The 13,574-nt window shown below is 33.9% G+C and overlaps 1 protein-coding gene across 1 annotated transcript; it reads left to right on the forward strand.

Annotated features, from left to right (window-relative positions):
• Positions 1-2,270: 2,270 nt before the first annotated feature.
• LOC116194373 (auxin transporter-like protein 4) lies at positions 2,271-5,637 on the forward strand. Its single transcript, XM_031523180.1, has 8 exons — positions 2,271-2,617; positions 2,919-3,104; positions 3,236-3,348; positions 3,471-3,654; positions 4,061-4,158; positions 4,569-4,776; positions 4,894-5,151; positions 5,238-5,637. The coding sequence occupies exons 1-8, from the start codon at positions 2,438-2,440 to the stop codon at positions 5,460-5,462; spliced, it is 1,452 nt and encodes a 483-aa protein (XP_031379040.1). The 5' UTR covers positions 2,271-2,437; the 3' UTR covers positions 5,463-5,637.
• The last annotated feature ends 7,937 nt before the right edge of the window (positions 5,638-13,574 follow it).

Here is a 13,574-nt window from a genome sequence, read left to right on the forward strand (position 1 = left end):
GGTGCGTCGTTGAGATTATATGGGATGATATGGTATCGACGCAGCCACCTGTTGTTGGAGAAAGCCTTTCTCCATGTACTGCTATCGGTCAAGATTACGAGGAAAAGCTAGACAAAGGAGGAGCATAATAATGTGGGCAAGAAAAGCAAATAATAATGATCATAGGAACCCTTTGAGAAATTAAAGGGGAAGGCGCCCCCCCCCCCCCCCCCCTCCCTCCAAAAGTTAACCAGGAAAAAAAATGTGGCATCGACCAAATGTCTTTATTGACTGATTACAATTACAACAATCTATCCCAATTGTCGTCTGGATTTATTTTCACCAACAATCCAAATCACCTCAAGTAGGAAGTCTCTGTCGATATCACATTTCGTACTAACGCATAAAGCGGTAAAATGTCGTTGCTCGGCTGCAATGTTGGTTTGTGCTGAGCTCGCTTACTGTCTTCAGATCGGCCGTTCAGTTTGAATTAGCGTAAACGGAGTCAAAGATTTCATTAGTTATTTGATTTATTTTTTTATTTTTTTTATAGATGGTAATTTGATTAAACGTTATATTATACTCTGGCTGGATCTACCAGACTATTCTCCTCTTTTAAGAATTAGTAAGTATCCATGAACATTAATTAATCTCCTAATGCATTAAGTTCAAATGCGTATGCGCACTGTCGAGATTCGATGATTATAGCATTGACCTATTTACGGATACGAAGAATAGGAAGAAACGACTCGAATCAAATCCAAGTATTGATTCAATGATCTTAAGATAAGTGCAATGCATAACTAATTAAAACAATTTACCCACGAAAACAAAAATCAATAATAAAGAGGGGCAGCATTAAACTATGGACTGTACAGTAGAGCACAGAGAAGCCGAGGCTGAAGCAAGAACAGAACCGAACTTCTCGGACAGAGAATGGAGATTTCTTGTCGCAGTGTCTGTGCATTTTCATCGGTTTCCAAAACGGCCATAAATGTCCCAATTCTCCTCTCCTCTGCTCGCAAAGAGAAAAAAAAAATATCTGATTTTTTCCTCTACTATGCTTCAGTTCATGTTGTCATGTTATCTTAGCAGAGCAAGCAAATTCAATGAAAGGCCTGCAATAACCTAAATAAATTCACCTCACATTGTTCGCGTAATTATCATCCGTCCCCTTGTTTGTCGGGTCCCCGTTGTTGGTGCTTTCTCAAGCGCTCGCGGGGCAATTCATGATTGTCGAAGAATTTCTCCTGCTGCTGAATTTAATACATTGCCATTTTCTGATGAGATGCTGTGTGCCGTTTGCGCCTTTAATGGAGACTCAGACCAAACATGGCAAGTGAAACTGGAAGCCCACGGGAAAAGCTATTGGTTACCAAAAACCTCTTCGGCCGCGTTTGGCATGCTGAAATTAAGTGGAATGGATATCATCATTCCAACTACCAATGCCATGGTTCTAATTTGATATATTATTTCGGGATTGGAATGGGCATTCCAAATGAATACCTAGTCCTGCAAATTACTGGAATGGGCATTTGATTCGAAAAAGGTCGTGCCATGAGCATTCCGCGACATCTAGTAAATACAATTTTTTTTATAAAAATTTAAATAAAATACTTCATCCTAAAACAATAAAAAGACAAATTTTCTTAAGAAAGAAAAATAAAATCGAGTGGTCACTAATGACGGTCTCATTGCTAATGTCGAGGGTGGTACCTGTCGAACCTTGATTCTAGCCACTACTACTACATGGCCTAATGAAGGTCACCATCTCGGATCCTCTCATATATCCACCGTCAAGTGACCCCATTTTGTCCCACCAAACTCTATTCCACTGATTTCATTCAGTTACTCCTTACCGAATATGACATGAGGAATTGTCCTACTTGCATGTTTTTTTTCTCAAAATATGGCAACTAATTGAATTTGTAATTATCTTTTTTTTCAATTACAATAGAAGGTTTATGGCCTAATACAAGGAAATGGAAAGGAAATCTAAATAAAGAGACACGAATAGTTTCACTGGTGAGAATTGAACCTGTAACTTCAAGGTTATCAGGTGAGAGTGTTAGACACTGCACTATACCCCATTTCTCAATTTGTAATTATCTTTAAAAAGGTAAAAAATTAAAAACAGATACGAAAAAAAAGGAGGGGGGACTCTCCCCCCTCTCGGTTTAAGCCCTTACCAATTATATTTCACATTAAAAAATTGCTAAAAAAAAAAAAGCGTCATAAGAAGAAGAAGATGACAACTTCTGTATGTGTATATAAATGTCACGAGAGCCATGCCAAAACCGGGAAACCGACCCCTGATCTCTCAGTGTTCATCTGTTACTCCTCGGTGTGTGCCTTGTCCACGCGCCTCCCGTGGTCCTCCTAATCTCCGGCGGGTCGGGGGCTGAGGGCTTTTAGCTCTTGAATGCGCTCTGGATATTATATTGATCGGTAGAGAGAAATGATGTCGCACAGGCAGGTGGAGGAGGCGATGGTGTCGAGCTTCGCGGAAGGAGAAGGTGGACATGGAGAGAAGAAGGAAGGGAACCAGACCGACGAGTCGTCCAAGTTCGGTCTCAAGAACTTTCTCTGGCACGGTGGATCCGTATACGATGCCTGGTTCAGCTGCGCTTCCAATCAGGTAGAGCCTTATATACTTTCATTCATCCGGACCGACCGAAGAAATATAATGCCGTCCATTGATTTAGTATGCTACTGGAAATGAGTAGAAAAAACGTTTCGGAGACGCGAGTCGAGTGAAATTCCGCCTTTTTGTCACCCCAAGGATTAGATCATATTGTATGAGCCGGAAAAGTCGTAAGAGAGGATGAGCGTTTTAACATGAAAATCTCAGGGAATCAAGGAATGGCTGCCTTCGGGCGCAATCGACACAGTGTATGAACAGAGTTGATCATTGGTTTGGGCTACGTCGTTGAATGCAGGTTGCACAGGTGCTGCTGACACTGCCCTACTCATTCTCCCAGATGGGGATGGCCTCAGGGATAACCCTGCAGATCTTCTATGGGCTGATGGGCAGCTGGACCGCCTACCTTATCAGCGTCCTCTACGTCGAGTACCGTACCCGACAGGAGAAGCAGAACGTCAGCTTCAAGAACCATGTCATTCAGGTCATCGCAGAACCCAGAAACCAAACCATTTCCTCACTTCAATCACCGGAAAACTGAATCCGTCATTTCATTGCTACCGGAAACTGACTTGATTCATGTTTTTGTGTGTGTGTGTGTGTGTGTGTGTGCAGTGGTTCGAGGTGTTGGACGGGTTGCTGGGCCCGACCTGGAAGGCGCTCGGGCTAGCCTTCAACTGTACCTTCCTGCTCTTTGGATCTGTGATTCAGCTCATCGCCTGTGCAAGGTTGGTCCCCCTTTTTTTATTTTTATTTTTTAAAAACCGTAGCCTTTTTTTTTTTTTTATTTCGGGAATTTTTATTCTATAATTTCCCTAAAGCTTGATTGCTTTCGTTTTATCTTTTGCAGTAACATATACTACATGGACAGCAAACTGGACAAGAGGACATGGACGTACATATTCGGGGCATGCTGTGCAACCACCGTGTTCATCCCCTCGTTCCACAACTACCGTATCTGGTCCTTTCTCGGACTCGGCATGACCGCTTACACCGCATGGTACCTTACGATCGGTGCCGTCGTACACGGCCAGGTAAAAAAGTTATTATTAATTTCATTCGACTCAGTAAATGAATGAGAATGGACCAGATGGTTATTTCTTTACCATATTAAAAGCTGAATTACATATCAATATCAGTTGATTCAAGCAGTTCGGTGCTCGTTTCGCTTAAGCGATATGTCAAGTTCAAGTACCTTGTAAATGCGAAAAATTCACGCTGGGAGAGCTTTACTTCTTAGTGGGTCGGTCCGACTCGATTTGATTAATCAAGACCCAATTGAATTTTCGAATACAAGAGTTCACACCGGAAATAAAAAAATTTACTTTAGTTGCTCGCTCTCATAATAATAAATATCTGAAATTTGCTTTTTTTTTTTGGAATTTATAAATTTTTTATTTTAATTTTTGGGTTGGAAATGGACGAATGAATGGTTGACAGGTGGAGGGGGTGACGCACTCAGGCCCGACAAAAATGGTACTGTACTTCACCGGCGCCACCAATATCCTCTACACTTTCGGCGGACACGCCGTCACTGTGTGAGTGTTTTCCCTTTTCCCCGTTTTCCACTCTTCTCCCGTTTTCCTTTTCCTATATTTTTAAACCCTTTTGTACTCGATATCTGATTGATAGTGATGGAAAATTATATGGTCTCGTCTCATGGACGGTCTCTTGTATCTCCGAGTCCATCTAATCTGTATGGAAAATGAATGACAACGCAGATCGGATGGGCTCATATATATAAGAGATTGGCCAGAATCGAGACCATAAGTCTATTGTAAGGACAAAAGCAAATTGGATTAATAACATTTGATTTTTTTTAAATTATACTCTCTTTTTTTATGTATCGGTTCTTCTATTTTTATGAGCAAATTGATTTGTTTACTGGTTGATTATCGTCATGACTATTTAATTTGCGAGAATTATTTATATATTTTTGCAAAAACAGGGAAATTATGCACGCGATGTGGAAGCCTCGGAGATTCAAGTACATCTATCTGCTGGCGACGCTCTTTGTGTTTACCCTGACGATCCCGTCGTCGACCGCCATGTACTGGGCCTTTGGCGACCAGCTCCTGACCCATGCTAATGCCTTTTCTCTACTCCCTCGCAACAAGTGGCGCGACGCTGCGGTCGTCTTGATGCTCATACATCAGGTTTCGAATGGCATTCTCGTATGCTAAGAACAATAAACGTGTGATGCTCGCCTGCTTGCAACAGTTGATGGACCAAAATGATTTTATGTATCGGTCTGTTTCGTGTGTTTTGCGCAGTTCATAACATTTGGATTCGCGTGCACGCCATTGTACTTCGTGTGGGAGAAGGTGATAGGGATGCACGACACCAAGAGCATATTCCTCAGGGCGCTCGTCCGGCTGCCCGTGGTGATCCCGATATGGTTCCTGGCCATAATATTCCCATTCTTCGGGCCTATCAACTCCGCCGTGGGGGCCCTCCTGGTCACCTTCACCGTCTACATCATCCCCTCCTTGGCCCACATGCTCACTTACAGATCCGCTTCGGCCCGACAGGTGAGCCATCAACCAATACCGGTCTATAAGCTGCTACTCTTCATCAGCATCTTAATTAAAACTGATTTTCGACATTTCTTGTACAGAATGCAGCAGAGAAGCCCCCATTCTTCATGCCGAGCTGGACAGGAATGTACGTGGTGAACGCGTTCGTGGTAGGGTGGGTCCTGGTGGTTGGGTTCGGGTTCGGGGGATGGGCTAGCATGACCAACTTCATCAAACAAGTGGACACCTTTGGGCTCTTTGCTAAGTGCTACCAGTGCCCCCCGCCGCGACCTCCTCCATCAGCAGCAGGAGGCGCCCATCACTAGGAAAAGGACGATTATACTATATATATACATATATAAATATAGCTTGATCAAAAGTCTCATTTCCATCTTTAGGAAAGTTGCTCGAACCAATGAAGTATCGGAGGACAAACTTCCATATGTTATCACATTGGGTCCATATTGCATATATATATAAAACTTGATTGTTTTCGGAGTACACTCGAGAGAGTACGATTCAAATTCCGTTCGAATTCCATATTCTTGAGACTGTAATTCGTTTTCGTTTTATTTTTTATTATATTTTTAATAATTTTTTATTTATAAAATATTCTATTTGACTTTTGATAAATAAACAAACGAAAATAATGAGTGCGTTCACATTACTATTTCGTCATATTAGGCAAATAAATTCGTTTAACGATGAAGTAAATAATAAAATTATAAAATAATACAATAATAAATAAGTTACTTAACGCCGAAGTAAATAATAATATTATAAAATAATATATTAATATATACAGTTTACTTAACGATGAAGTAGATAATATTAATATGCATGTTTTTTTTATAAGATTTACAACAAATTAATTTTCATGAATTTCGTTGTAAAATTGATTGATCGCATACTCGATCAGACTGGTGATTTTCTCGTATACTACGTACCCCATTCTATCGTTCCGGGACAAATGTTGGGATCTATTATGGCATAGTCTTTTATGATTTAGGGTAGTATGAGCACATGAGAATTCTATACTATCCATACTTACTTTTTTTCTATATATTTTAATGGAAAAAATAATAAACTTAAAATAATTGTGTCATATTTACTTAGTTGAAAGTTAAGTAATGTATACAATTTCAAATTATTTTTCATAAATTACAAAATCTGTTGTTTTTAATTATTTATCAACCATACGTTAACTCTGTCATTAGTTAAAGAGAAGGCTTACTAGCTTCATTAATTACTTCAATATAATTTTCACCGATTACAGAACATTAATTGTCTTATTAATTTAAAAATGATTAATCTCACATAATTTTTCTCATTAACTATCCTATATTAGCTTAAATGCCACAATAAAAATTTCATAATAACATTATTAATGACCGTGCGCAGCACGGACTATTACCCTAGTATATATATAAAACTTGACTATTTTCGAAATACGCTGGGGAGAGTACGATCCAAATTCAGTATTCTCAAGACTGTTATTCGTTTTCGTTTTCGTTTTAGTTTATTTTTATTCTTTTAATAAATTTATTTTACTTATAATATATTATATTCGACTTTCGATAAATAAACGAACAAAAACTATAAGTGCATTCACATTACTATTTCGTCATATTAGGTAAATAAATTCTTAACAATGAAGTAAAATAATAAAATTATAAAGTAATACAATAACAAATACGTTATTTAACGCTGAAGTAAATAATAATATTATAAAATAATATATTAATATATACGTTTACTTAACGATAAAGTAAATAATATTAATATGCATGTTTATTTTTTCTATAAGTTTTACAACAAATTAATTTTCATGAATTTCGTTATAAAATTGATTAATCGTATACTCGATCAAGCGGGTGATTTTCTTGCGTACTACGTACCCTATTCTACTTTTTCGGGGCAAATATTGGGATATATTATGAAATAATCTTTTTGGATTTAAGGTAATACGGGTACATACCGATTCTATACTACCTATACTTAAATTTTTTATATGTATTTTACTGGAAAAATAATAATCTTTAATTAATTATTTCACATTTACTTAGTTGAAAGTTAAGTAATGTATAAATTTCAATTTATTTTTCATAAATTACAAAATGTGCTATTTTTTACTGCTTACCAAGCACATGTTAATTATGACATTATTCAAAGAGAATGATTACTAGCTTCATTAATTGCTTCTGTTAAATTTTCACCGACTACAAAACATTAATTATCCTATTAATTTAAAAATAATCAATCTCACATAATTTTTCCCCATTAGCTATCCTATAATAGCTTAAATGTCACTATAAAAAAATTCATAATAAGATCATTAATGACCGTGCATAGCACGAACCACCACCCTAGTATATGATACATAGACATCCATTTTGTTAATTTTTTGGTGTGTTTACGTTCCGACCTATTTCCTTTTGATAAAACCAAGTAATCATGTCCAGGCGTGGTAACAACCTTAAACCGATCGAGAATTACGAAGTATAGGTTCTATTCGCCTTAGTTCTTTGTTATTTGAATCTAATAAGACATAACAAACGTGCTTAGGAAAATCCAAAATGAGCATGATTTGGAGTTTTAGAATCAAATTAGGTCAAAGTAGGCAATGGAGTCACTTTCTAAAACAGCATGAGATGCCTTAGTTTTGGAATCATCTCCACATGGAATTTGCAGAAATGGAAGATTAGGATTCCCCAATTTAATAGGTTTAAATTTCATGCGACCAACACGTCTACAAAATCTTCATCACATATAGATGATTATTTATGAAGAAGAAATCTTTTAGATTTGATTGGTTAATTCAAGTTGGGTTTATTTTATTGGACTGTTTTAGATGCTTCTTTGGACACATGAGTCCAGCCTTTCATGTGTCAGTGGCTGTTTCACTAGACATATTAGTGTATATGCATCAAATGCTCCTATAATTGTTGACTTCTCTGCTCATAGTATGCTTATGCTAGGCTCGAGACATGAAGTTATGGAGAGCGGCTCCATGCTACTCGGGTATCCAGAAGTCAGAGTCAGAAACACCGACCTTTCAAGTATACGCTTAATATGACGAGATAGACCTTTCAAGTATATGCTTAATGTGACGAGATAAAGTGAGACGTGATGAAGAAAAATTATCATCAAACTTCGCAGATGATTCGAGTGGGTTCTCAGTGTAATCAAACTACATGGACAATACAAACAGTTATCAACCATACAGACATTTTAGGTCGAACAAGAATTTGAAAAATGTAAGGGTAAATTACATTGATGGTCCAAAATGTTTTACAAATGTTTTAATATGGTACAAAAAGTTTTTTTTGCTACTTGATGGTGCAAATTGTTTCAATATAGTACAGACCGTCATCTCACCATTGACGCCGTCAAGTTATCCTTTACAAGATCTGTAAATTTTGCACCATCATGTAACTTACGTAAAACATTTTGTATTATTAAGTTGTAACTTCAAAATATTTTGTATCATCATGTAATGTTCCACAAAAACTTGTTTTGCACTATCAGCATCAGCTTGACGACGTCAATGGTGAGATTACGGTTTGTACTATATTGAAATAACTTTGAAATATTTTGTATCATCAAATAGCAAAAAAAAACTTTTTGTACCATATTAAAACATTTATAAAAATTTTTAGACCACCAGTGCAATTTATTCAAAATGTAATGCATCTAACGTTCTCTTCGTAGTGTAGGCTAGCGGAGGATTAACATTTGAAATTAAATTATATTTTGAAGTATACAATGCGGGATGATTTCTTTTAGGGAGTTATTAGTATTGGGACCCTCCTTAAAAGATGGACTGAATTTTGTTTCATTCAAAATAACAAATTTATATGGAATAATAAGTTTTTTTTTTATTTAATAAGTATCTTATTATATTAAAAATAATAAATTTTTTATTAAATAATAAATTTCTTGCTTTTTAATAAAATTTTCATTATTTCGTTATTGAAAATCATCCGATAAATTGGGACGTTACGATCTCCATGGAGTCCTTTAAAGGAGCATTCGAACTGAACCCGGTTGTGTCCTTAGAGGCCAATAAGAAGCTGTTTTGGGTTTGAGCCAGTCCATTAAAAGCTGGAGTCCAAATTGGGTTTTTTAAGCATATATATATATATATCATCATCATCATCATCACCGTAAAATAGTGGAGGGTGAAAATTACTTCATTCAAGTAATTGACCGTACAACTTATTTGCGAAGGGAAGGGTTGTAAATTGTAACTAATTTAGTCGATTGGCTTGCGCTCTGCACAGGTTAGCTTAGAAAATTATTAATTAAAAATTTTCGTCAAGTTTCTATCTCTTCAAAAAATTTCATCCTAATTAATCAACTCTTATCTTGAGAGAGCCCGTTGCCTACTTCTTGCATTTTTTTTACTCAAATTTCTATACGATTGACGTTCATTAAAAGAATGAAGAAAAAAACTGAAAGATTATCCCAATTAAATTGATTAGACCTTACAACTTCTTTCGTTATATATAGTTCAATATATTTTTTGGTAAAATACGGGACGAAGCCCAAATATACGTTCACATAAAGTGCAACGTTTAATAGTCCTTTAAGCCAAATTTACCAATTGGTTGGATAAGAAGAGTCACTTGTAAAGCATTTTTTGTCTGATATAGCATGATTTAGATATTAGTTTCAGCCTTTATACATACATACATACATACATACATATATATATATACTGGGCTGTCCCCACACGATGCAGCGGATCGATGACAATTTTCTTCGATTTTTAATTTGAATTTTTAATAATTTAATTAGAAAATCATAACCACATTATAATAGACCTTAAGTAATTCGCTAATTTTAGAATTTTACCCGCAATAGGAGTAAAGTTTGTCTATTTAAAAGTAGTGTCGTTGTTACAGCTAAATCCATCAAGCAATAATTAGTCTTGGTTAACAGATTAACTTAAACTTGTGTTAATCGATAGAAGAATAATTTTAAAATCTTAAATAAAAATATGCTATTTAGATTGATGATACATTAAAAAAGGGCCTTTTACCAGTTTTAGGTGATTTCATATTGTGATTGGAGAGAAAAAAATTATTTTTCAATGGACTGATTTTACTCGAACTTATATTAATTGGATTTGTTCGACGTTTAGATATTAGGTGGTGTTGCTCCAAAAAAATAGTTTGTATACTAAATAAAAAATAAAAAAATTAATGAAATCCTCGTTGAACATAAATTAATCGAGTTCGTAAGACTTTGAAATATCAAGCGTTGTCCTAAATAAAATGTTATATACTTATATTAAAAATTTTAAAATTGAAAAAAAATTAATAAAAAAAGAGAGAATGTGAGTTCCTCGAGTAGGAAATTCACCCCACTCGGTCAGTGAAAACGAATTCGTCGGATATCAAACGGTGTCTCAAACAAAAGTTTATATATTTATACTAAAAGACTTTAAAATTGGAAATAAAAAGTTTTAAAAAAGAGGTGGGTCCCGCGAGTAGGGAAGTCCACCCCACTCGCTCGGTGGTGGAGACGGACCCGTAATGATTTTCTTTATATAATATAATTGTGTATAGATTTACCAATCAGGTAACAAAAATAGAAATGATCAAAGATATCGAAACTACCAGGGACCTACGGTTAAGATAATATTGTACAACCAACATAGGCAAGTGGGTATCTGTATATACAACAATAATTTATATATTTAATAGTGATGAAATTTCTCATCAAAGCACATAATCAATGTAGAAATTCTACTTTACTGCATGTGTCATATTTCTATATATCTATATATGCTTACACATATCATATTATTTAGGTCACCCGAAAAACAGAACTTGGACTAAATTCAAACTAATCGAGGGGGCCTGCGCATTGTGCGGGTGCTTTAAGTTATTGTGAAATGATTTAATAACTGATATGGATATGTTATGAGTTTAACTAATAATAGATATAAATAGTTTCGTAATACAAATGGTATGAAAAACTCTTGGATTATTTTGATATCAAAGTGAACCATCTATACATATATAGTTGTATCACGTACAATAAATAGGGTTAGCAAAGTAGATGTTTACAGATATATGGTTAAAAATGTCAATATCTATGCAGGGTTAGAGAGGTAAATTTTTACGAATATAGGACTAAAATGTCAATATCTTTACAATAAATAGGGTTATAAAGATAAATATTTATTGAAATAGGGTTCAAAATATCAATATCTAAATAATATTTACTTCTATATCTAATTTAGATTAAATTAAATTTAAAAATAATAAAATTAGAGAAGAAACTTTACTTGAATTAATTTATATAGGTATTTTTGCCCTCATTCTGGAAAATTTCATTTGTAAAAAATTAATTTTCGTTTGATAAGTTAACTGTACAATTTAAAAAAGAACTAAAGCTGCACAAAGTTCAATATATTATTAGACTATTACAATACAAATCTTCTATTATTTTAAATTTATGTTGGAAAATTCATGATAAGTTAACTGTACAATCTATAAACAAACAAAAACTTACAAGTACAAAGTTCAATATATTATTAGACTATTGCAGTACAAATCTCCTATTATTTTAAATTTATATTGGAAAATTTATTATAGTAAATAAATTTATAATATATATATATAACAAATTAATTATTTTATGTGCATAAACTATAATTATATGTAGTTTGGATTTGCATAAACTTTATTGAATTAATTTCAATGGGTATTTTTGCCCTCAATATGGAAAATTTTATTTTATAAAAATTAATTTTCATGTGTTAATTGTATAATTTATAAACGAACTAAAACTTATAACTACAAATTTCAATATATTATTAGAATATTGGGCAAATCTCCTATCATTTTAAATTTATGTAAGAAAGTTTTATTATGGCAAATAAAATGTATATTATATATACAAAAAAAAATCTAAATATTTTAAAATGTCTCAGTTTTATCCTAAAATTTACTTTGTAACAAAAAAAATCACATGTTTTGATAATCGTTTCAGATTTGGCATCTGTTACTATTCCGTTAAGATTTCCGTCTATTTGCCTACGTGGACTTTATGGGACCAATCAAATTTGCACATCATTTGATCATCTTCCCTTTTATTTACAAAAATAACTTAAGTTTTCATAAAAGTCTCAATTTTGTTATAGATCTTAATTTATAATTTTTAAAAAATACATATCAGCACTCAGTTTTGGTCCATCAACTCCAGGAGTACCTGACTGTGAATAGTAACTCGATGTTTGTTGGGTCTTCTTCTGTAATAGTTTCCGGATTGTAGTCAAGAATGTTGTTGATGTTCTCTCCTGGAGCCGGTAGACCAAAACGAAGTATTGACATCTATTTTTTAAAAATTAGAAATCAAGATCTAGAATAAAACTAAGACTTTTATAAAAACTTGGGTTATTTTTGTAAAGAAAATAGAAGTTGATCAAATGATGTTCAAATTTGGTGGGTCACATAAAGCCCACATAGGCAAATAGACGTAAATTTTAACGGAATAGTAATGGAAGCCAAATCTGATACGATTATTAAAACATGTAGTTTTTGTTATTACAAAGTAAAATTTAGAACAAAACTGAAACGTTTTACAAAATTTAAATTTTTTTATACTTTACCCTATTATATATAACCAATTATTATTCATATGCATAAAACGATGATATAATTATACTGCATAGTTTATGAAACTATTTCATTGACTATAATTCAATTCGAAAAACATAAAAATTATTCTCTAGGAAAAAATTAGTATAATTACAATGAAAAGGTTCAATAAATCTCAGTAGAAAAATTATCTGTGCAACACACCGATGAAAGAATACTAGTAAGTTAATAAAGTACCAACCTAGCAACCTACTAAAAGATACTGCAATCACGACCACGAAATCTATCAAACTCATGCTTTCGCCATTTTTAACAAATATTTATTTGCCTTGAACTTTAGCAGAAAAAGGAAGGAGCTTTAATATATTAGCTCAAGTCATCAACGAAGACACCGAGAGGTTTCCGTTCAAACTCACTTTTGGAACTTTCTATGCTCTTTAATTTCGTTTTTCCTATTCTTGTATCTATAGAGCTACTTTATAATTGAAAAATAAAAAGTATAATAGAAAATACATACAAAACCTTTTAACAAAAGCATAATCAATCACTTATATTTGGAACTGGAGAGAAAACATAAGGTACAATTACTTTGAGAACGATTTAGTTTTATACCTGTAATAAAGTACCAACATATATAAACTAAATACTTCTAAAAGTATAGTTAGATATAGAGTGGTTTATTTATTTATTCACTAGCATTTCCATGCCTTATGCACGCACCATTTCAATGATATACTCTGATAACATGTGAAATTTGAGATGGTCCGAGTTATATATTTATTCACTAATAATTACGCATATTTTGACCGAATTCCAATAAATTAC

This window comes from Punica granatum, chromosome 2 (assembly GCF_007655135.1).
Source record: "Punica granatum isolate Tunisia-2019 chromosome 2, ASM765513v2, whole genome shotgun sequence".
NCBI lineage: Eukaryota > Viridiplantae > Streptophyta > Magnoliopsida > Myrtales > Lythraceae > Punica > Punica granatum.

What these genes read in the sequence shown, in the direction of transcription:
- LOC116194373 (XM_031523180.1), top strand. Translation starts at nt 2,438, where the DNA reads ATGATGTCGCACAGGCAGGTGGAGGAGGCGATGGTGTCGAGCTTCGCG. An exon ending in TCAGCTGCGCTTCCAATCAG is followed by an intron (nt 2,618 to 2,918) that starts GTAGAGCCTTAT and finishes CGTTGAATGCAG; the next exon opens with GTTGCACAGGTGCTGCTGAC. An exon ending in GATCCGCTTCGGCCCGACAG is followed by an intron (nt 5,152 to 5,237) that starts GTGAGCCATCAA and finishes TTTCTTGTACAG; the next exon opens with AATGCAGCAGAGAAGCCCCC.